The sequence below is a fragment of the Stegostoma tigrinum genome, chromosome 11, assembly GCF_030684315.1.
Source record: "Stegostoma tigrinum isolate sSteTig4 chromosome 11, sSteTig4.hap1, whole genome shotgun sequence".
NCBI lineage: Eukaryota > Metazoa > Chordata > Chondrichthyes > Orectolobiformes > Stegostomatidae > Stegostoma > Stegostoma tigrinum.
The window spans coordinates 23,637,621-23,661,796 of NC_081364.1; the positions used below are offsets into that span (position 1 = coordinate 23,637,621).

Below are 24,176 nucleotides of genomic sequence, written 5' to 3' on the forward strand. Positions count from 1 at the left end.
TACGGTTGTGTCAACTGATCACCCTTCTTCTGTCCAGTTTAATTATAGTAGTTATTATTAAGGTGGGGTTATAGAGGTAATTTTGTGAGCATTTTGCATGAATCTAATCCTGTTATAGCAGTTAACACACACTTTTTCCAAGCTCATATGAATTATTATTGGGAGAGGTGAAACTGCAGAATAAGATTTCTCTTTCCTTTCCTGAGAGGTTCGTCCATTTCTTGAAAGTGGAGGTAAAGCCTTGTGTTCCACATTTTAGGAAAATATGGCCTTTTCTCTTCTGACGAGCAGAAGTTAAGAAGATTGAGAAAACTATTTTCAGTTTATATCTTACCTCCAGGGAAAGCCCTATTGACTGTGCATCTTATCTCCTCCTGCTTGGATTCCAAATTCGACCCTGAAATTCTGGACAGTGGTGAAGTGAATTCTTACGGTTTTTCACACAGAACTTGACGTTTTATCTTTTATTTTTAAATCGTTCTGGGGCGTTATTTTTGTAACTGGGAGACTGTGTTTTGTACTCTTATATTGACCGAAACTTTTCTTGCCCTGAAGACAAGGTAAATTGTCCCATCCCTTCATTCAAATTAGGCCCAGTCTCACTCGCTAACCCTTCAGACCTCCTGCTTCTTGTCGCCAAGCAGTTAATATCTTGTTCTGTGTTTGGAATATTGGACGTAAATCGTAACAAATACTACCATTTTCTGATTTAATTGTTCATTTTCACTCTTACAAAGAGTTAAGCAAACGAAGTGCAAATATTGTTGTCACATCATCCCATTTGTGTATTTTGAACGTTCGTTCCAATAAATCGCAATATTCCAATTATTAGGTGGCAGTTCCTGTTGGTATTACTGGAGAAGCATCAGCGGTGTGTGTTACTATATCATGTATGCAAGTGTTCAGAATTCAATCTTCAAAATAAAGTGCCGCCCGATTAAAAATGCTAACACTTCCCACTTGGCGCTCCTACAGCCCATCATGAGTAGCCTCTGCACAGTGGTAGCATGTTTTAAAGTAGCCAGCAAGCACCAATTGCAGCTGGAGCGAAAAGGGGATGGGTTACGTGGGGGAAGGGGCCAGGGAAGCGAAGCCCACTGCTCTCTCAGTGGATGTGACTTTGAGATGACATTGACGCTGTGTAGATGAGTGTGGCAGCAGGCTGGGCGCCGCACGCTACGTTGTCGCTGGAGGGAGCAGAGAGAGTTGCGCGGGAGTGTCATCCCTCCTGCTCCCTGCCCATCCGCTCTCTCCGCTCGGCGAAGCTAAAGCCGAGCACTGGCAGCAGTACATCCACAGCAGCACACTGTCGGACAGAGAATGCGTCCACTGTTCTGAGCTCCGAGGCTCGCAAACACTGAAAACCAGCAGCAACAACAAAGCCTTGATCTTCAACAGGAGCAAGGGACAACTTCGAGCCGTAAACACGGGCTCAGCCCGCTCTGTGCAACAGTAAGTGAATGGTTGATCCTTATAACACCTCCAGATATGTATCTGTGTGAAAAGAGAGAGGGGGTGGGAGGAGTAACAGATAGCTATATATGACAATAAAGCTAAATTGCATTGAATTGAATCGAGCTGACTTGAAGCACAACAAAAATCGCACTTATTTGAAAGAATCCGCGCCACATTGTGCTGCTATGTAGCGAAAGCTTCCCTGTACGTGGATACCGTTAAGAAAACTTTGAATGTACCTGTGTGGGGGGGGGGGGGTTGATTTCTGTTTCTAAGACGTTGGAGTCCAGACACCAGGTTTGAGGCGACTTCGTCTCTGGAAATTCAGTAGCGAGTCGGATGGTTGGGGTGAGGTAGGGGGTAGGGTTACGCTGGCGATCTTATGACATTGACCAATTCAAAGCGACAAGGGATATTTTTACCCACATCAGGAATAGGCAGATTGACAGGTAAATGTCAGAGCTCCAGGCTCCCTGAGTTCACGCAGCTGTGACTGGGCTCTGCATAAATGTGACCGCTATCACTTTGCGGGAATGTCCAGGAGAATGCGCTGGGATTAAGGAAACGACGAGTCGATTGCCAGGAACCTACACAGTGCTCGAAGGGAAGGGGCACATTTGGAATGTGTAGCCGGCAGTGAGGGACAGATTTGTGGGCGTGTGGACGGTGATCGGCGATGCTGCAGCCTGATGGTGTTAGTTTTACGTTATCTTTAGGAGGCAGCCATAGGTGGGAAACGAAGTTGAGATGGGGAGACATTATGCTGGAGGAAGATCAGCGCGGATTGTGCTGTGATTACCGATTTCCCAGAAACTCTAACATGACGTGATGTGTCCCAGTTCCATCAACACGAGCAAAACTAGAGTCAGAAACACGTGCCTCGCCTGTTTCTGTTGTTATCTACTCTCTAGCCTTGCGTTTCCTTATCTCTTTTGCAGATTCTCTCAGTCTGGTTCAGTCTGGCTGCTCACCTCCATCGAGTCCGAGCCCTCTGTCCCGCCTCCCCGAGTTCTCGCCCACCGCTAGGATCCGCGTTGATTTGATTTTTCTCCCCTTGAGCTGGTCAGAAAGAGCCGCGAAGCTGCTTTCCACGTGGTCCGGTGCTGAAAATTTCCGACCAACTCCCCGACGTTCGGCGCCCAAGTTGAAAGGGATGGCGAGCAACGGCGCGAAGACCCCGGACGGGCAGATTTCCACCGAGCTCCACGAGGCGCCCACCTCCAACGACAAGCCGAAAACTCTGGTGGTGAAGGTGCAGAAGACCAGAACCGTCCCCGAGAGGGAGAAATGGGGAGGAAAATTTGACTTCCTGCTCTCCTGCATTGGATATGCCATCGGCCTAGGAAATGTGTGGAGGTTTCCTTACCTTTGTGGGAAAAACGGCGGAGGTAAACAAAAATACTCACTTCATAATAAATAAACCAGTACTTTAAACCGTAAAGAGGAATGATCCATCACTCGTGGATTTGAATTGTAGGCAACAAAGTCAATGTTGCATCAAATATCTACAGCTTTGTTCGTATAGAATATTGCCAGAAAAGCAGTTCTGCATTGTTTTTAATATGTAAAATTTGAATAGTCAGTTTCAGGTATATATAATCCAATGCATCGCTTAGGAGCGGAAATGAATTCAACATATTGTAAGGGGGTGATTTATGTACCAATTGGCGTGGTCAACTCATTCATGTAACGTTATTTCTGAAGCATCTGTATATAGCCAGATCCTTATTTAAGAGGTTTCCTATTTCCTATCAATATCTAAAATCCCGCTCACTGTTCTCCAAAGGGGCCTTTCTCATCCCTTACTTCTTGACCCTGATCTTTGCTGGGATGCCAATCTTCCTCCTGGAATGCTCGTTGGGCCAATACACGTCTGTCGGTGGACTGGGTATCTGGAGACTGGCGCCAATGTTCAAAGGTACGGTCTGCAGCATCGGCATGAGCGCCTGGTCAGTGTGTAGAAACCAGAACACTGCGCTGCTCTTGAGAGATACACCCCACCGCTCTTTTCCAGCTCTTTTCCAGCTCAGTGTTCTCTGCGTAGCAGCATTGCAACCTCAGTAGAAGTGATTTCTCTCAGTAAGAGCGGCGGCAGTAATGCTTTCGTCACCGCTTCCAAGCCACTCTGTTGGGTTTATGTTTGAAGTCTTTATTGCTTTAAAGCCTGCGCATGTTGATATCCGTTTCTCAGTGACACATTCCGATCGCTCGAGCCTGTATAGTTTGAGCTGAAGAGAAAAAGTCAGCCACAAACACCCACGGTTTCCCAGAAGCTATTCCCGATGACAATAAGTGACCGTGTTACAGGTATTTTATACTGCTTGCCCTTGTCCGGCGCCGCCGCTTTGGTTAAAATGCTTCTTCACACTGTAGGCGTAAATGGTACAAGCTGTTGTGTGAGACCTGCTCTGATTAACGTGTCGGACTTCGCCATATCTCTTGTGTTTGCAGGCGTAGGTCTGGCCGCTGCAGTCCTCTCATTCTGGCTCAACATCTACTACGTCGTCATCATTGCTTGGGCCATTTATTACTTGTATAATTCGTTCACATCAGTAAGTTGTTTCTGTTTATTGTCGAGTTCAACTCTCTTGGCTGTTAATTGTACTGTGGACCTAGAACATGAAGTACCTCGGCGATCAAACAACGCGAGTTAATGTTTAAATCAACCTGTTCGAACATATTTTGGCCGTAGGTGGGTCTTGAAATTAGAGCGTTTGGCGTCAGAGGTAGTGACAGTACCACGGTCCCGTATTGCAATGTTAAAGCTGTTAACAAGGATGGGAAGCAGCGACTGACAACTGAGGGGATTTGGGGAGGTAGCTTGGAATAAACTAGAAAATAAAGGCTGCAAACCGTAAAGATTCGTTGGTGATCATGCCAGGTTCAAGTGGTTAGCTGTTGAAAAACGAAAAAATAATTGTACCGTGTTTTATCCTAACCAGGAACTTCCTTGGCAAAGCTGTGGTAACAACTGGAACACAGAGAGCTGTTTCTCCAACTATAGCATGACCAATGCCACGAACATCACCAGTCCCATTGTGGAATTCTGGGAGTAAGATTGCTTTTACGCGTTTGGATTTTAATTTGGTCTTAATATTGCGAATTAAGCTTAACTGTTACAGAAATGGTAGGTCAAAGATGAAATATTTTATTGAGATACGCATAACTATATTGACAGACGAAACATGCACCAGTTAACAGATGGACTGGACCAGCCTGGACAAATTCGACCACCTCTTGCAATAACGCTGGCCATCGCCTGGGTTCTGGTATATTTTTGTATTTGGAAAGGCGTCAGCTGGACAGGAAAGGTAAAGTGAATCTTTACTGAAAGAGAACAGTTCTCCAGCGTCGTTAGTGAGCCCCGGGGGCACTAAAAACTAACTGCAACCGGATGGCATTAGCTCCTCAGCTGAGACACGAAACCACTTGCCCTCAATGCTTCCTCCATGCCTTTCGCTGACCATTTGGAACATGTAGACAGTGGCCAGGTATAGATATTGACAATGTACCCGTTCTTATCACGCACCCCTGGAACAGGTGGGACTCCTGGTCCAGATGCAGGGACACTACCACCGCGCCACAAACATATTAGTGTCCAATGCAGCCAAGCGGCCCATCGAGCCCACCTTGATTTTGTTTTAATCTGCGGCGATCGACAACAGCGGTCTGACTCCCTGCTGCTCTGAAAGCTCCAAAGATTTTATTAAAAGCAGCCATTCTATCTGGAATGGGTATTAGATAAATTTCAGGTGCATAAAAAATTGGCAGTGAAAATTTTCAGAGCTTGGAAACAACCCAAACATCCTTGATCTCACTCTAGATCCCCGATCCCCGCTCATCGCCATCGTTAGTTTTAATGATTGCGGTGTGCATATCTTTTATAAATTCCAGTTTTTCTCCCTAGACCTAAGAGTTGTCTTCTCAATGGAATTACTAAAAAAAAGTGTCTTGCTAGAATGAACAGGGAAATAAATCCAATAAAGACATCACGACAGATTAATACTTTGAAGGAAATATCCCCACAAGCGCGCACAGTGACATATTTTGCACGAATCCTAGTAGGTATCTTTTACAACGTAATAATAGAAAGATTTATGAATCGAATCCTGATGTAGATGAAGTATGTTAAAACAAACACAAACATTTCCATAATCTTGAACACTCGTCTTTCCACAGGTAGTTTATTTTTCAGCAATATATCCCTATGTTATGCTGCTCATTTTGTTTTTCCGCGGAGTAACACTGCCTGGAGCTCGAGAAGGAATCTTATTTTATATAACCCCCGATTTCAGCCGCCTTTCAGACTCAGAGGTATGTCAACAGCCATTGTTATGCTCGCGGTTCCTATAAAGAGAGAAATGAAAGCACAACAGTTATCATTTACTGCCTGGACACTTTATCTCTCAGGTATGGTTGGATGCAGCCACACAGATATTTTTCTCTTACGGTCTGGGTCTTGGATCTTTGGTGGCGCTTGGAAGCTACAACACATTCCACAACAATGTTTACAGGTAATCCTGCCCTATACCTCTTATGTTACAGACTGCACATTACTGACATCATTCTTCACTCAAAAAACCCCAAACTGGTATGGACTCAGAATCACGCCACATAGGAGGAGACCATTCCGCCCACTGTGTCACTGGTAGCCCATTAAAACAGCCTTCCAAAAGAACTTCTCACTCTTCTCTTTCCCCATTGCCCTACGATGCTTTCCTCTTAAAAAAAATACAAGTTGCCTGTTGGCGATCGAGGGTTTTACCTGCCTCTCCAGTTCTAACTTCATGACTCTTTTGCTAATGTGAAAATATGATATTGAGCCGAATTTTACTGTTAGCACTTCCCCCTCCCCATCTCACCGCCTCCTCCCGAAGGAGGCGTGTCCCCTTCTCAGTGATAATTCACCTTATCACAGAGTCTGTTCAATCACCCCTTCCTTGGGAATAAGTCCATGAACTATTACCCAAATTGCTTTAAAGGTGTACGGAGTAGAAGATTAGAGAATGTTCCAGCGTGAAAGGATATCATCCACCCATTGTGCGCCCACCCAAACAAAATCACCATTCTCTTCACATCTTCCAGCCCCCGTTCATTTCCTCGTGGGTTACGACACTTCAAATGTGCATCCACGTAATTTTTAAATGTGACGAGGCTTTCTACCTATACTCCTTTGAAAGAGTGAGAACATTCCCCTGTCAACCTCTTTTTATCTAAATCAATGATAGGTCAATTCTGAAATTCTAAACCAGGGACACTAGGGTGTTCTTCTTCACTCAGAGACACCTTGGAGTGAAGGCTGATAGTTCCTTGAAAGCGGAGCGTCAGGTGGACAGACAGTGAAGAAGGCGTTTAGCATGTTTCCCTTTATTGGTCAGTGCATTGAGTATGGAGTTGACACGTCATGTTGCAGCTGTACAGCACATCGGTGAGGCCATTGCTGGATTAGCGTGTTCAGTTCTGGTCACCCTCCTATAGGTAGGACGTTGTGAAGCTTGAAAGTGTTCAGAAAAGATTTACAATGTGGGTGCCAGGGCTGGAAGTCTTGAGCCATAGGAAGAAGCTGAATTGGCTGGGGTTATTTTCAGAAGGGGTGACCTTATAAAATCACGAGGCACTGCGGATAGGGTCAATAGCCAAGGTCTTTTCCCCGGGATAGAGGAGTCCAAAACTAGCTGGAACACGATTAATATGAGAGGGGAAAAAAATTAAAAGGGACCTCAGGAGTAACTTTTTCACTCTTAGGGTATTGCTTGCATGGAATGAGCTGCTAGAGAAAGTAGCGGAGTCTCATACAATTACAACATTTAAAAGACATCTGGATGGGTATCTGAATCGGAAGGGCTTGGAGGGATATGTGCCTAATGCTGGCAAATGGGACTAGATTAATTTGGGATACCTGGTAGTTATGGCGGAGCTGGACCGAAGGGTCTGTTACTGTGCTGTACATGTCGATGACTCCGTGACTCCAAACTGCTCATGATTTCGCACAATTCAGTTTGATCTTGCTTTAGCTTCCGCTTGCAACGAAAACGCGCCTATCCTGCCCAACCTGGTCTTCTAATAGAAACTTTGCAGCTCAGAAAACACGCTGGTAAATCTTCTGGATAACCTGTGAGGTGGAACAATATTTTTAGTGCAATAAGGTTAAGCCCAGTGGGAGCTAAGTCCCGATGCCCTGTTTGCCCCGCTAGTACATGACTGCCTCACTTCATTATGGCTAGCTGGACTATGTTATTAAGAAAAAAACTGTTGAGGCCACGTTTTGAGAAAATTGGATCTTTACCATCAGTGCTTAATACGCATCCATCGCTGGTTTACCATGGTGGGATAATTGTTATTATAACGATAAACTGTTGCAATGTTCGCTTCAAACTGACCTCAGTCTTTTGGGGTTGGATTTGGCTTCTGCGTTGCAGCTTCATATACCTGTGTCTTACTCTCCCCAATCTATTTCATTGAATCGGGTGAAGACCTGTTAGAAAGCAGCAAATTTGAAATTATCAGAGAATTCTTGTTTCCAACTACCTCACAATTAAAATAAAACTATTCCAAGAGCTAACTGCAGGACAGGAGGCAGCTAACTGACTTGTTCTTCGGTCTTTACCGTTGCGAGTACGAACTATTTGGATGCACACAGGAGCCCTTGATATTGAGACCCCTTCTGAGCCAGCCGAGGTATGCTGTCCTCCCATATGGTGTGATTTCATATGATCTGACATATCAGTAACAGTTTGTGTAATAACAAGCAGGAGCCCAGCTTCCACTATTGCGTGACATCGCTCCATTCACGTCCACCTCAATACTATTGGTTACAATAAACGTTACAACCTTTAGAGACAAAAGCAATGTTTTTTTTTAATCTCTCCCTTATTTCAGGGACGCAATTATCGTCTGCTGCATAAATTCCACCACCAGTATGTTCGCCGGTTTTGTTATTTTCTCCATCGTGGGCTTTATGGCACACGTGACAAAGAAGTCTATCGCGGACGTAGCTGCTTCAGGTACGTTACAGCGTGTTTACGTTGTTTCACAGGGCAACCTCACTTCCAACGTGTACATTCAGACCCACGTTGATTCTCTTGGAGCAACAAAGGCGCGGGTAATATCCTTGGTGCCAATTCTGAAATGATGATGGTGAAAGTTGGTCGTTGTAGACAAGACGCTACGATTTCCCCATTACCCGCCGACGAAAAGAAAAGCGACATCCTGGTTTTTGACATCCTGTGATAAAATAATAGGCTTCTGATCTTGCCCTCCTGCACGCAACATTCTTCCATCCCTCATCGTATAAATACTCAAGAATAGGACTAATCTTGGTTTCTGCAGCTCCTTCTCAACAAATGTCAACAAGCCCAATGGGATAAAAAAAAAGTCGACTCTGATGGGGATGTCATCTTCATTGTGTCACGGAGGAGGATGTAGCTTTCTGAGCCAAGTGCTCTTACTATTTATTCCTCATGCAGACGGCAATTTTCTGGAGACTATTTTCACAAAATATTGGTGAAGCGGTTTGGCCTATTAATCAATCTGAAGAAACAGGAGGTGTTCTCTCCGTCTGAACACGTGCTCCTCAATGTTCATCAACTCTTAAGAAAATTGCACTGAAACCCGGGACACCACCTATTATCTCAGCGTGGGATCATAGACTTGGAAGTCTTCAGTGATATCCAGAAGGCAAGACCTAGCTTGTACAGCAATGGACAACCTTTGCCGCCAGCCCTGATATTAAGTTGAACTTTAAAATTTAGAGTCCACAATGCAGTAGTAAATGAAGGCACTTCACTGAAATTGCATAATGTGCGTTGTTCTATCTATTTCAAAGAGCTAGACAAATTCCAAACGTGTCATTCCTGTACAATTCTTCATGTCAAGTAGCATGTGGGGATACAACACTGGTACGTGGATCTTGGAAGCAACAACCAGCATTGACCTCGTGATGCTGGCATGTAAATGAAACTTAACCTAAAAATGCCACATGGCAGATTTTGCAAACGAGTTAAATGAAGGGAAACACTCCCTTAATGCAAGAAGACCAGGTGAAAATAGAATAACAAAAGGTGGAGTTGAAATTTTCAGATACATTTTATTGCTAAGCTTCTGGAATGACCTGAAGATCTCAGTCTACAAATCTGAAATGAATACTTTTGCAATTATTGCTATTATTTCAGCACCAATCTCAGATGTGTATTAAATCTGTCAGGGTGAATGTGTGTTTAGTACCTGTAAGCTATTGTGTTGAATTCAGACATAGAGGGCCTGATGTAATGGTTTTCTTTAGGAAGCCTTGAATGAGATGCAATGTCCAATTAGTTATAGTACATCAGTTCCCAGTGAATTCCCCAACAATCATTTGAAATATATCACATCAGATAGAAAATAGCTAAGAAGCCACTGGAGAATAAAATGGGATGTAAAGTTTTATAGATAATGAAGTGTGGAGCTGGATGAACACAGCAGGCCAAGCAGCATCTCAGGAGCACATGCTCCTGAGATGCTGCTTGGCCTGCTGTGTTAATCCAGCTCCACACTTTGTTATCTTGGATTCTCCAGCATCTGCAGTTCCCATTATCTCTGTAAAGTTTTATAGTTTTTTTCTGCAGTTTAAAGGTACTTTCCCTTCCTTGACGTGAACTTTGAGCCTTGATCAGAATCTGTATGTGGTCTGCGAACAGTCAGTCTTCTTTCATTTAATTCTTTCTAAAGCCTTTATTTCATTTTAACAGCATGTGTCCCACTGAATGTTAGATCACAAAAAATATGCTCGAACATATATATTCTTAATCACATAAATATGTTTGACCTTGAAAGTAAGGCAGATAATATTACACATGCTTTTATTTTCAAAGGTCCTGGTCTGGCATTTTTAGCATATCCCGAAGCAGTGACACAATTACCAATATCTCCATTGTGGTCTATTCTTTTCTTCTCGATGCTACTGATGCTTGGGATTGACAGCCAGGTACGTTTCAGTCCAAGTCCTTTGAAAATTGTTATATCTGTCGGGTCAGTGATAAGAAATGTTGATTGCTCATTTTTCAATAGTGTTAATTTTCAGGGTTTTTTTTGAAAAATCAATTCCAGTTCATTAACATTTTGGAAAATAAATGAAAGTGCAAAGAGAATCTTTGTACATGTTCATAATTGGTGTGCTGAACAGCTGTTACTAATAACTCTTAACATTTGATCAAGCAATTAAATGTTTAAAGGTACACTATCTGGACAATTTTGAATGGTTATATTTACAGTATAAGAAGCACTTCATTTTACACCCAATGAAAATCAGGTTGATTGCATTTAGTACTACAACACAGAATTAAAATGTAGAGCTGCTTGGCTGAGTCAGAGATGCATCCTACCATTTACTTGAAATATTCCATGTGAATCTAATAATTTAGCAGGATAAACACCAAGAATGCCTTTACTGATTGTGTCTGACAGGTGCAGACATATCTAAGCCTTGCTTCAGCCACACATCAGCACTGAACAGCCTCCTGTTGCTATGGGTAACGCTACTGATTAGCCCCTGGCTGTGTTCTTGCTGCAATCTCTAGGATGAAGAGCTGTAATAAAAATTGCATTTCTTAGCAAAATCAATGCTTTATGTGTCAACAGTTGTCCAAGCCAGTCTGTCTAAATATGCCAATGTGAAGAATTGTTCTCCTCAATTCAAGTTTCCATTGAAACTGTGCTGCAAAAACAGTCTAAATAAATTCATGCTTGGTACATTGTTTCCATTTGAGATAAGAAGAGACAGACTTTGTGGATGGCAAATGCAGCAGCTTGGTCAACTTTTAATAGCAAGAGCGATTGAGACAGGCTATCTTTTTCTAGCATTTGCCAGTATTCATGCAGGAACGTATACTGGATGTTCGGCTACAAATCAGACAATAAAATTGTTTTACTCTAGATTTTTAATGTAAATGAATGTAATAATGAATGGACAATAAACATTTAAAAAGTAGAATTTAAGTTGCTTTTTTCCCCCTTTTCGTATTGCTCCACTAAGATAGTTTGATTTTGGTCCTGCTGAACCTTGTACCTTGATTTTTCAGCAGTGGTTTCGTATACCAACACATTGAGTACATAATGGAGTAGTTAGATGGAAATTTACATGTGTCACTCTTCAAGCAATGAGTTGCCTAACTCAGGTGTGCTAGCAGAAGAAGTTGTTGAATGAAGACTTGAAACCTTTCCACGAGTTTGAGAAGCTAATCAACCTTCAGTTAGTCTTAATCACCTCTCGTTGTCTAAACACAGAGCAAGGTTTCCAGATAACATGTCAATCAGGTATAAAATTTAGAGAACAGCAGAAAATAACAGTAGAGAATTCACTTTCCTATATAAAGATATTTTTCAGAACATCTTTCTGCACTTGTCATACAAATGCTATATAACCAATTTGCAGCTTTGCACAGTTTTGCTTGGAGGGTGTTTAGTTGGGGATAGTCATGTGTAAAAAATGGGGAAAATTAAAAGAGAGGAAAAAGTACTTTAACAGTAGAATAAGTTTAAGGATCAGTAGCTTATTTAGAGAACATACTGCAACTCAATAAAAACAAAAGAAAAAAAATTGTAAATAAAAATGAGGTTGAAACATTCGGAAAACTAAAGGGAGACATTGGGTTGAAGCAAAAGAAATATTTCCTCCAGAATTTTTTCATTATAATCTTAACTACTCAGAACTCTGCCATTTGTAAAATGCACTCCTCTTCAGATTACTAACTAATTTCCAAAACGTTGCTGTCAAAAAGCCAAGATGATTAAGTATTTGATAACAGGGGAACACCAAGTTGGTGTCTTTCATTTTATATTTGTAAATAAGTTTTGCATTTATATCTGGGTTACTGCTGATTCCGTACAAGGGCTTAATCAGTCTAACAGCAAAATTAATTAGTTAAGAAGCACTAATACTCATTCATTTTTAGTTTTGCACTGTGGAAGGCTTCATAACTGCTTTGGTGGACGAGTTTCCCAAATTGCTACGAGGAAGAAGAGAAATTTTCATTGCGGCAGTCTGTGTTATTTCATATTTGATTGGACTCTCCAACATTACCCAGGTAAATTACAATAATTCCAATGAAATGGTTTTAAAGGTGAAATTTCGAAATATAAATGATTTTCATTTGAAAGAGCAACAGATAGTTTAATGGTGTTTGCTGCTGTGTGTTTCAACTACGATATTGGCTCAGCTTAACCAAAGCAAGTCTGCAACATTCATGTATGATATTTATATTTTTCACAGATTTCTGATCTATTGCATATCACAGAGTCAATTTGAATTTCAACCATTCAATGTAAATAGGATAGCAACTTAAAAATGTCATTGGTTACACATCCTTGTTTGTTGCTGCACTCCATATGGTGACAGTGACAAGGGGCTTTTGTGTTGCAGTGGTAGGGCTCCCATATCTAGGTCAAAGATCTGGATTCAAATCCCACCTGTCACAGAGGTGTATCATAACAGATTGGTTAAAAATAAAATTCTGTGAATACCTTTGACTTAACAATGAGTGCCCACTCCTCTCACTTTTACTTTAAAGTGGATTCCTATTGAATATGTAAGACTTCACCTGAAAATCTATGGACAAATAGAATTTGCACCATACAATTGCATCCTTTGTATTGCCATTGAGTAGTATAATTAGTGGAACTTAAAGACCCCATTAAAACAATCCAGTATGCTACCTGCAATCCATGCACATCAGGGCAATCTTCCCACGTATCTCACCAATAACAATCTCTAACTGAATCATTATCTCTTAGTCACTGCAGTTCAACTTTCCCATTTTAAAGAGGTAACACTTTTTCCGGTATCATTATAAAATGTGCATCATCTGATTTCAAACAAACAATTCTGTGGGAAGTCTTGCATTGATCATTTCAAATTGAAACAAATATATCAAAATAACAAATCCTGAATATAGACTTAAGAGTTTTGCTGAATCTGTACCACTTTACATTTTCTAAAGTAACAGTTTCACTTGATGAATGAATCAAATAGCATAACATTCTTAGAGCTTTGTCCCACTGGCCTTCAAAACAGCAGGAAGACTTGCTGCAATTCTTCTGTCCATTAATATACAAGACGAGGAATCTCAGAAAGTTCTATCCACTAAAACGTGAACAGCTCAACCACAAACCATGAGATTACCCAGTAGTGATATAAATTGAAAATATCATAAGATAGTCATTGCCATTAATTTAAATATTGTGATATTACGAAAGAATTAATTAATTGTCAAAATTAATAAATGTTACTTGTATTAATTTAGATTTAGGCTAGTTTTAAATGTATAACTGGATCATGTAGAGAATAATTAAACTGCATTTTAACTGGTTCAGAATGAGCAATGAGAATTCCGCTTCCCACAAGGATTCAAAACAAAATATGTTTGTATTTTCTTAATCAATTCCTTAATGCGTATAAGTTCAGAATACATAAATAGGTTGTGTTTAGCCAGTTAGTGACCTACAATGCTATCTATAGGGATGTAGTCACACTGCATTTGTAGAATCCCATTTGTTCTTCTGAGGCTAGTGTAAAGATTTGGACAATGTAGAGACCTTATTTTCCCCTTATATCTAATATATTTAGTTCAAATATGTGAAGATTTGATACAGAGCTCAGATTTCGGAACCAAAGGCAGTGCAGCGAAAGTGTTAAGCAATGTCACATTAAAAAAATCTGTATATAAAACATTCAAAAGCATAAGCCAGATGTCCATTTCAAGCCCACCGACTCCCACAGCTACCTAGAATACACCTCCTCCCACCCACCCTCCTGCAAAAATTCCATCCCCTATTCCCAATTCCTCCGCCTCCGCCGCATCTGCTCCCACGATAAGACATTCCACTCCCGCACATCCCAGATGTCCAAGTTCTTTAAGGACCGCAACTTCCCCCCCACGGTGATTGAGAACGCCCTTGACCGCGTCTCCCGCATTTCCCGCGACACATCCCTCACACCCCGCCCCCGCCACAACCGCCCCAAGAGGATCCCCCTCGTTCTCACACACCACCCTACCAACCTCCGGATACAACGCATTATCCTCCGACACTTCCGCCATTTACAATCTGACCCCACCACCCAAGACATTTTTCCATCCCCACCCCTGTCTGCTTTCCGGAGAGACCACTCTCTCCGTGACTCCCTTGTTCGCTCCACACTGCCCTCCAACCCCACCACACCCGGCACCTTCCCCTGCAACCGCAGGAAATGCTACACTTGTCCCCACACCTCCTCCCTCACCCCCATCCCAGGCCCCAAGATGACATTCCACATTAAGCAGAGGTTCACCTGCACATCTGCCAATGTGGTATACTGCATCCACTGTACCCGGTGCGGCTTTCTCTACATTGGGGAAACCAAGCGGAGGCTTGGGGACCGCTTTGCAGAACACCTCCGCTCAGTTCGCAACAAACAACTGCACCTCCCAGTCACAAACCATTTCCACTCCCCCTCCCATTCTCTTGATGACATGTCCATCATGGGCCTCCTGCACTGCCACAATGATGCCACCCGAAGGTTGCAGGAACAGCAACTCATATTCCGCCTGGGAACCCTGCAGCCATATGGTATCAATGTGGACTTCACCAGTTTCAAAATCTCCCCTTCCCCCACTGCATCCCTAAACCAGCCCAGTTCATCCCCTCCCCCCACTGCACCACACAACCAGCCCAGCTCTTCCCCCCCACCCACTGCATCCCAAAACCAGTCCAACCTGTCTCTGCCTCCCTAACCGGTTCTTCCTCTCACCCATCCCTTCCTCCCACCCCAAGCCGCACCCCCAGCTACCTACTAACCTCATCCCACCTCCTTGACCTGTCCGTCTTCCCTGGACTGACCTATCCCCTCCCTACCTCCCCACCTACACCCTCTCCACCTATCTTCTTTACTCTCCATCTTCGGTCCGCCTCCCCCTCTCTCCCTATTTATTCCAGTTCCCTCCCCCCATCCCCCTCTCTGATGAAGGGTCTAGGCCCGAAACGTCAGCTTTTGTGCTCCTGAGATGCTGCTTGGCCTGCTGTGTTCATCCAGCCTCACATTTTATTATCTTGGAATCTCCAGCATCTGCAGTTCCCATTATCTCTAAATGCATTAGGCTTCACTTTAGAGTGTACAGAACGGAAGTGATCTATTCCACATTGTTTCCACATGCTGATCAATGGAAACAATTACTAGAATTTACTGTATCATAACTCTAAATAATCTTCAAGATCCTGCTCAGGTCCCTCAAACCTCTCAGTTTCAGTGAAAGATCCTAATGTCCTAAGTTTTTCTTCATATCTCCAACGTGCTCCTCTAGTAAAATTACCCTGAATTTCTTCAATAGCTTTTCAATCCTTCCTGTAACGGTGGCTAAAATTCTACTCAATACTCCACAAGGGTCTCATCAAAAAGCATTACATTAACGTCACTTATTTGCTTTTGGATTACGTGCCTCTGGATATAAAACCAAGTGCTCTATTTGTCTTTTCTGGGCCTTATTGACTTGTTTATGAGCCACAACAAGAGATCTTTGATCCTCTTTTAATTTTGAAATGCTCTCATTCAAGTTGCTCTTGTTGAATAACACTATTTTCTGCTCCTTTATTTTAAAACTTTATATAATCTCCCTATTCATCCATGGCACTCCAATTTGTGATATATAGATTCATCACATTGATCAGAACTCATGACAGGACAATCTTTTTCCTCATTTTTGCTCACTGTAATGCATCTAGTTTGTCCTCTTTCCATCTCCTATTTAAATGTTTCCTATCACAGATTTCTGATTCTAATTGTAGCAAAGACCATTTAGAAAATTAAGTTTTGAATGCCCAAACTAAATTTCATCAAGAAAATAGTATGTTGTATTTGCTATAGTTGGGACAAAAAGGCTAGTATTGATATTTCAATTGAGTTATTTTGATTATAATAGAATATATATTTAGTACGGAATTGTCATATAACTATATGGCAACTAATTATATAAGTATGCATAATTAGTCATAACCAGCTTGGCAAATCTATTTTACTGCATTTTCATTGAATAACTTGTTATTAAGATGGTATACAATTGTTTAACCTAAAAACTGAAATGTGTGAAGAATAAAATTTAGTAGGAGTATAATTCCTTTGATGTTGTCCCATAGAAATACTGCAGAGATAAAGAATCAGAATACTGATGACTATTAATCATTGTTCATCACTAAGAATGAGTATATAGAGTTAATAATGTGTCTATGCTTAAACACTGCGGAGGCATCTGCAGGATATGCATGCAACCACAGAGGTAGGTATTTGAACTTTGTCAAAGTATGTTTAAAATGTATCAGGTGTACTGTACAAAATACATCATGGCAACTTTATTTATGTGATCCAAAGTTTTGCACATATAACAGCTTTAATTTTAATGAGAATTATCCAAGAAGCACCTATTGCTCGGATAGTTAATACATCATTTATATTTAAGGTCAATTAAATGACGTAGTTAGGATGCCAAATGTAATCCACAACTGTGCACAATTAAGTGATGCGGAAGTATCATAAGGATTTAAATATTAAAAGTTATCTAAGCAATGTCTTATCATTTTCTTCCTCCAGGGTGGTCTATATGTCTTTAAGCTTTTTGACTACTACTCTGCTAGTGGAATGTCTTTGCTCTTTCTTGTTTTCTTCGAGACCATCTCAATATCTTGGTGCTATGGTAAGAATTATGATTCTTTTTAATATGTGTTCAAGTTGTGAAACGTCTATGTTGAAAGTGTTTGAGCAGAACTGAAAGATACTAGCATCTTTTCTTTTAGTGATCATGTTTTCATAATCATTTGTTTCACCAGGCATCTCAGCCTTTTGAGGCAACAAGGGAAAAAGATTGATACCAGATAGCTTGATATTGGGTCACATCATTGAAGATCTTGCTCAAAAATACTCTGAAAAAGGTTACTGAAATAATTTGGGAATCAAAATTGAGCAATGCAATTGGTTTGTTTCAATGCAAAATCAAATAATACCTAACCACATATCAAATATTTAAGGCTCTGTATTTCCTTTCACAAGAGTCACATGGAATAAGTATAATGTAATTAAATTTGGGTGGAAAAATCCTAGACTTCAATTCCCAAAGTGTACTGTTTTTGCATAATTTTACAACAGTTTCATTACTTGGGTGAAATTGTATAGAAGTTGTGTTCTAAAGAAATTGTAATTGTTTGAAGATTTATTGATTCATTAGATTATAATAAATTCAAGCCTTTAGGAGATAAACTCAATTAAATCTGTTTCCTGAAACATTCTAATCATCTTTTTCAAACATATTCTTAGATATTCATCGTGTAAATGACTATTATTTGCAATTGGCAATCAGGCATTGATAATTAATAGCATCAATACTATACTTGTTGGCTAGTGTCTCACAAATTGTTTTTTGGACATGTAATACATGGAAGAAAATTGCAGGAGGCATTGAATATTTGTGCTGGAATCACTGTGTTGACGTGCCCTCTATTTGCAACTCTTCTTATCTCCCAGTTCCCCCATGAAGTTGTCTCCGTCAGCCTGAAGAGTACATCATATGACATTGTCAAAACAACAACTGAGTTGGCACTCTCTTACATGATCAGTTTGATCAGTACTATCACAGATCAGAGGAAGACTATACAAACGGTTGTTTGGAACTGTAGTGCTATCTTATAATCACTACAAATCAGGAAACTTATATATGCTCAGCACACAAAGTAATCTAATCCAAATCATTAACATAAAAGCTTGATTGTTTGCTTGATATCCAACATAGCAATCATTACATTGATTTGGGATAGCATTAAAAAATTGATAGGGAAGCTACATCTTTGCATATCGCAGGACTAACTAACAGTCGGAAGTTGGCCTTGTCCATTTTGGCATATATAAGCCATTATTGCGGTAAATGACATTTCACTCGTTATTTTCATAAGTAAGTTTGTTAAAACGTGTAAAATGGAAAAACGTCAACATGAGGATTTTCATTTACATAGGACTAGAGTTTCTAAATACTGTATAACAGACTTCTCTTCAGGAACATGGCGAAGATGCTTTTTGGCTTGGAAATGGAACCCAGAGGACAATTGTTGACTACAATTCATTAAGACAAATGGACAGATCAATACATTGCTATTGATGCCATATACAACCACTATGAACTTGATGCCAATGCAGTCTATCAATGTCAGATAACCAGAAAAAAACATGTCAGATATTTCAAAGGTTCCGTAAAACAAAACATTGTTTATTGACTGACTAATAGCAATCTGAATTTTCACTGAAAGATGAACTCAATGATATTACAGCCTTATTTTCCTGCAAGAATATTTCCAAGATTTTCCCTGTTTAAGGATATGGACAATTTGCACTATCTGCAATCCTCTAAACCCAAACCTGAATAATTAAGAAAAAAAACTCAAAATCCCAGATACTATGACCAACAAGTCTAATTTTGATTGAGAAACCAGGGCATACAGTGGACTACACATTTTTTTGCCTGGCAGTTTAACTTTTTTAATCTTGTGCTTTTCATCTGGTATCTTGCTACCATTATAAATGATAATGTACTTCATGTATTTGGTATTCATTTCTTCATAGACCCCATTTTCTGAAACCCAATTGCATTTCTGCAATGAATTGCGTATTCATTTTAGAAGAATATGGTTATTTTGGATGATAAGAACATTCTGTTAACAGTTCAGTTGGATATTGATGCTGCTTCAACTTTCAAATTCCCAAGAGCTGAGCATCATTTAAAGACTTAAATCATGAACAAATTAGTTTATGACATATACTGTGATAACAAATAATAAATCTGCTGAGAATTAAATTGTCATTTACCACTGTTGAATTACATCTTACAAGCAACATGAATGGTATTCCATAAGGATTCTTGCCAAATTGTTGCTGTTTTGATTCTAGTATTAGCTCATTATTTATTTAAGCAGTGGGAAAATTTGACTTGATGTTGAATTATCTGAAGAGATGCAACTGGTCAAATGCTCACAAATTGCCAAAATGCAGCAGGATGTATTGGAAAATGCCAAAATGCATAAGTTACTGGACATAAATTCCAGAATATCTTTGATTATTTTCTGGACAAAGTAGCTACAGAGGTGAATTCTTTACCTAGGGTCCAACAAGTTCAAAGTGCACAAAACACACTGATGAGTTCAAATTTCATTCTTACTAGAAGAATGTACAGTTGAATATTTGTCATGGAATCTTAAAATAAATTTCCATACCTAAAATGTTTTGCTCTCTGTATATACATTTAAGTATCCATGATGATTGCCCACCATCACAAAATGGCCTCAAATTAAAATTTAATCCATAGTAAATAACAGGTCAATCAATCATGAAAAACTCCCTTTAAATTTATCTATGCCACCTTTCAATGCCAAAAACAAAATCATCTGCCTCAATCCCTTGGTTATTATTGTGATTTCCATTCTCAGAGCTTGAATTAATCTTGAATTAATGGATCTTCAGAGCACATACAATCTCAGTACTTCAAAGAGGTTCAAGGCTCTGTCAATCAAAACAAAAACTAACAGGGTTCTGCCTGTTTAATCATGAAAGTTTAGATTAAAAATCAAATCCAATTTTTTTTTCTTGCTGAAGTGACAAGAGGAATCTGTTCCGCTTTGAAATAAATACACAGTTTCCTTTTATACAAAGGTACAGATATCACATTGAGTATATGTGGTAGCAATACAAACTCATTTTGACATTAGATGCATTTTGAATAGGAAAGATACTTTCCCTCGGATAGGTTTGGGCTGTTGTAGTGGCAGGTGTTATTAGCATAACAATAAGCCATTATTCAAGTTTCTGTTGATGTAGGCAGGATGGACAATTGGTCAGGAATGCATCCAAATGTTAGGATAATGCAGATTCCCAGCATTGTGTCATATGACATTAAAGAGACTGATGTCATGATAGAGAAGGACATCCAACAGAAATTGAGAAGAAAAAAATCCTTTGGTTGAATGATCTCATATTCTAGTTGAGTGTCAGTTTCATGAATGATTTCCCTCCGTGGGCCGCGTCAACTCTTCTCATGCAGCCTTCCACTGCTCACCTCAATAATTATATTTCCAGCCTCCATCACATCTTTCTATTTGAACCGTGCACTCCCAGAGACAGAAATAGTCATCACTGCTGGGACCTTCTGCTGTTTGATCACAATGTGAAAGGATATGGCTAAGAAAGCAACTTGGCACCTAGGTTCCCCAAGCAGGGAGCAGCAGGTTCTACTTGAAAATTGGACGAGTAGAGGGATGTTCTCTTTCTTCAGGACTTCCAATGGAAAGCACAATATCTGAGGAAACCAAAATGGACGGAGATGGCTGCCCAGGTCAGTGTCATTTCAAGAGTCACAGAAAACGTGCAGCAATGGCATAAGAAGATCAATGAGGTGCTGTATTCCACAAAGAGGAACGTCCTCTATCTTTTAGCTACCTCATGTTCAATCTCACTGTGCTGCAGCACGCATCTCCCACCAAGACTAATGCCCTACCACTTGCAAAATTGCATACATCATCTTCCCTCAATAGCTCCTACCCACCTCATCCTCCCAAGTTACTAAGCCTTCCTGCTTTCTGCAATTCCTACTCATTCATGTGAGACACCTCCCATTCTTGAATCACAATTAACAACTCTTCGTGCCAGTTTCCTTTCACTCAATCCCTCCATTTAGCTCATTACAGGAGAAAATGTCTCACAACTAGTCCAAAAGTTCAGAGATGCATCGCAGGATGAAGAACATTCATTTCTTCTCCCTCTATGAGGAGAAGATCCTTGATCCAGTGGGAAAGATTTGACACTGCTCAGATGGGGATACCGATATGTCTATGTTGAGAAACGAATTGAGCTTCATTGTAATGCAATACACTACTCTCCCATTACCACCACTGTAAACATATCCTTAAGCTGCTCAAGCTTCTATCCTTATTGTGCAACTCATTCTCTTCTCCTGTGCAGGCATGAGCGCACCAAAATAGCTTCTGTCATGGAGAAACAAATCCCTCCAGCCAACAGCTTCTCCTCCAAGCCTGAAGAAGGATGCCCTGGCAAGTCTTACTCCTGCATCCTCCACCAGTTCAGAGACTCATGCATTGGTGGGTGCATTACATAGAATAGACTTGGGAGCACAATCTAATGGATGCCACGGGTGCTTGAGGAAGAAATGCCCCAGACCACTGGTACTCAGAGGGCTGCCAGAGACCAGGCACCTGATCAACCACAGGCAGAAGATGACCCCATGGTATCTACCATTAATAGCTTCATAGAATGCACCGACAGTAGCAGGATCAACAGGGAGGTTTGTCGGAGAGACTTGGTAAACTGAATCAAACTTTAGTTAAGTTCATTGACATTTTCAGAACCATGCTGATTTAAGCATGCATGCACTTGTCCGTTTCCATAGATACGTTGGCAACTGCCTTGGAAAGCCAGGCTCAGCAGAGTACTTAGTCGTTGTTAGAAATACACTCAGAGCTGCACTCCATTGCTTCAGTCATTGGTGATCAGCAACAGCAGCAAGCCAATAGTAGAATAAGGAACCGCAACCTCACTCCAGACAGTCCTTCCTCTGTCAATGTGGTATCAGCAGATAATCAGATGGAGGAGTGACCATACATAGCTCCTTGCACCTCCATTCCCCTCACCATGCAAAGGCCCTCGAAAGACAATACAGAGGTACCTAGCTTGTTTACCTCCAAACTATTTTCCCCAATCCTGTGAAATTTACAGTTGAGGAGCGTGAGCCTGCATCTGTGCAAAGCACTGTCAGCACTTCTGTGCCCTGCAGCCAAAATACCACTGGGGTCATCTGCCCGAGTCTTCCAGGCCAACAGGCTCCAATACAGAGCAGATACCTTCCAACCAGCTGTCCATTGATATAATGGAGAGTTCAAGGAAGAAGCAAACCTTTTGAGTGCATGTAGGTAGCCCTGCACTGTAAATGGAATCTTGCATCTGCAAATATATATTCACATTAAAGCATCATAGTCTGATCAACTGTCATTTTAGCTGAAAGACGAGGTAAGTAGATATCATGGTCAAAGTGAAGCAGCTCCTTCATACATCCTAACAGAAAGACAATGCTGTCATTCTTGAATGTGAGAGCGGCCAATGTTGTAATGCCTTCAAAAATTTAATAAAAGTAACTTTAATTGCACAATAATAAGAAGAAAGAACTAACTAAGAAGCTTCATTTTCTTTTGTGCATAAACAAAGCATGTTTGTCTTTCCAATAATAATGAAAAAACTACATTCAGCAAATGCCTTCACCCAAATTAGACCTTTTGGAAGTGGGTATCAGCTAAGTCAGGCTTGACCTGCATAATACTGCATTGATGTATCATGGTGAAAGTGATGCCCCACACAAATAACGTTCTCATCTTGCTCCTTGGAAGAATGCTGCTGCATTCCCAGCTCCTCAGCGTCCATCATGTTTCCTGATCGACTGCCCTAATTATTCAGAGCACAGCATGTGAGGCTTCTCCAAGTCAATCCAAGCATCAGAATTTCCTTGCATTGGCTGCATTGGCTATTCCACAATGGACTTAGTGGAAAACAGGGCTGCATTGCAATCTATGCTCTGTCTTGGCCAGCGGATTTTGTGAAAGAATCATCAGCTATGTTTGGAGATGGTAATCATTGGATTCCTGTAGCTATCGTTGTATGACATTTAGCCCTTCACATGAGTCACGTATTTGAGAGATATCAAGAATATTGGCATCATGGCGGCTGCCGGGATACCTGATGCAGATCTGGGATGGGACAGGATGGCCTCCCACTCCTTCAGAGCTCAAGTCCTGCTCTAGAAGATGGCAGAGTTCTGAAATGATGCTCCAGGGCATGCTCAGTCTGTGTCTGCGCTGAGCTTCAGTCATGTGGACGAAATGACAGCAAGGTCAGCACACTCTTGGACTTCTAAAATTCCTCCACATCTTAAGGGGGATCTTCTGTTGCAGGTTCTTCATGTGGAAGCCATTTGGTATTTGCTGGAAGTTGCTGTTGGGCCTCGGATTGCTGACACTTTGACACTCTTCGCCGTATCGACAGCCATGATAGCACCTGCTGTTAATGGACCCATTAGGGACACTGCAGTGAATCTGCGTGGGAATATCAGAAACCGAACACCTTAAAGGGATGTGAGTCCTGACAGTCATATCAAACATATAGGCTGCTGTACAAAATGACATGCAGGCCTCCTAGAAGAGGGGCCATGAAATGCCTCTTCATGGGTCTCTGTGATATTATACTTGATGCAGGTGTATGCAGCACAAGCCATGTCACTCAAATATTTTGCAATATAGTAACTATGATAGGCGTACCACTTCTTGGATCCCTCCCCCAAAATTACCCAAGAAACACAACATTAAATATAAGGGCCTACGTTCTCACCTAGCTGCATTTTGCTGTGACAGGAGAACAGCTCTGCCTCCTAGCAAACCTATGAGAGCTTTGCAATTTGTTTGAATATTTAAGAACACAGGTAACACTTCAAAGGTGACCTGTGGCCATTTCTGCTTCACAAAGATTGGTAGAAATAATTTGTCATCATGATCATGATTACTTGTAACTACGCTTTCTAATATGTGTCAATGCATGAGCTGTACATGCAGACAAATTTAATGGCAGACATCTTACTATGTTTAAGGGTGCCTGGTTAATGTAATTGTCCCTTGAAGGGCCGCTCATT

The 24,176-nt window shown here is 41.0% G+C and overlaps 1 protein-coding gene across 3 annotated transcripts in view; it reads left to right on the forward strand.

Annotated features, from left to right (window-relative positions):
* The first annotated feature begins 1,106 nt into the window (after positions 1-1,106).
* Positions 1,107-24,176, forward strand: part of slc6a1b (solute carrier family 6 member 1b) — a 33,892-nt gene continuing 10,822 nt past the window's right edge. Inside the window, exons 1-13 of one of the 3 annotated variants that reach the window (XM_048547389.2) lie at positions 1,107-1,452; positions 2,394-2,843; positions 3,242-3,373; positions 3,907-4,007; positions 4,398-4,507; positions 4,634-4,766; positions 5,635-5,769; positions 5,866-5,969; positions 8,335-8,459; positions 10,305-10,417; positions 12,384-12,515; positions 17,045-17,147; positions 17,281-17,546. In XM_048547389.2, coding sequence (XP_048403346.1) covers positions 2,609-2,843; positions 3,242-3,373; positions 3,907-4,007; positions 4,398-4,507; positions 4,634-4,766; positions 5,635-5,769; positions 5,866-5,969; positions 8,335-8,459; positions 10,305-10,417; positions 12,384-12,515; positions 17,045-17,147; positions 17,281-17,297 — 1,440 coding nt within the window. In that variant the 5' untranslated portion in view covers positions 1,107-1,452; positions 2,394-2,608 and the 3' untranslated portion in view covers positions 17,298-17,546. Of the gene's footprint in view, positions 1,453-1,588; positions 1,660-2,393; positions 2,844-3,241; positions 3,374-3,906; positions 4,008-4,397; positions 4,508-4,633; positions 4,767-5,634; positions 5,770-5,865; positions 5,970-8,334; positions 8,460-10,304; positions 10,418-12,383; positions 12,516-17,044; positions 17,148-17,280; positions 17,547-24,176 lie in introns of those variants that run through there. The other 2 variants (XM_048547387.2, XM_048547388.2) reach the window with 2 other exon arrangements.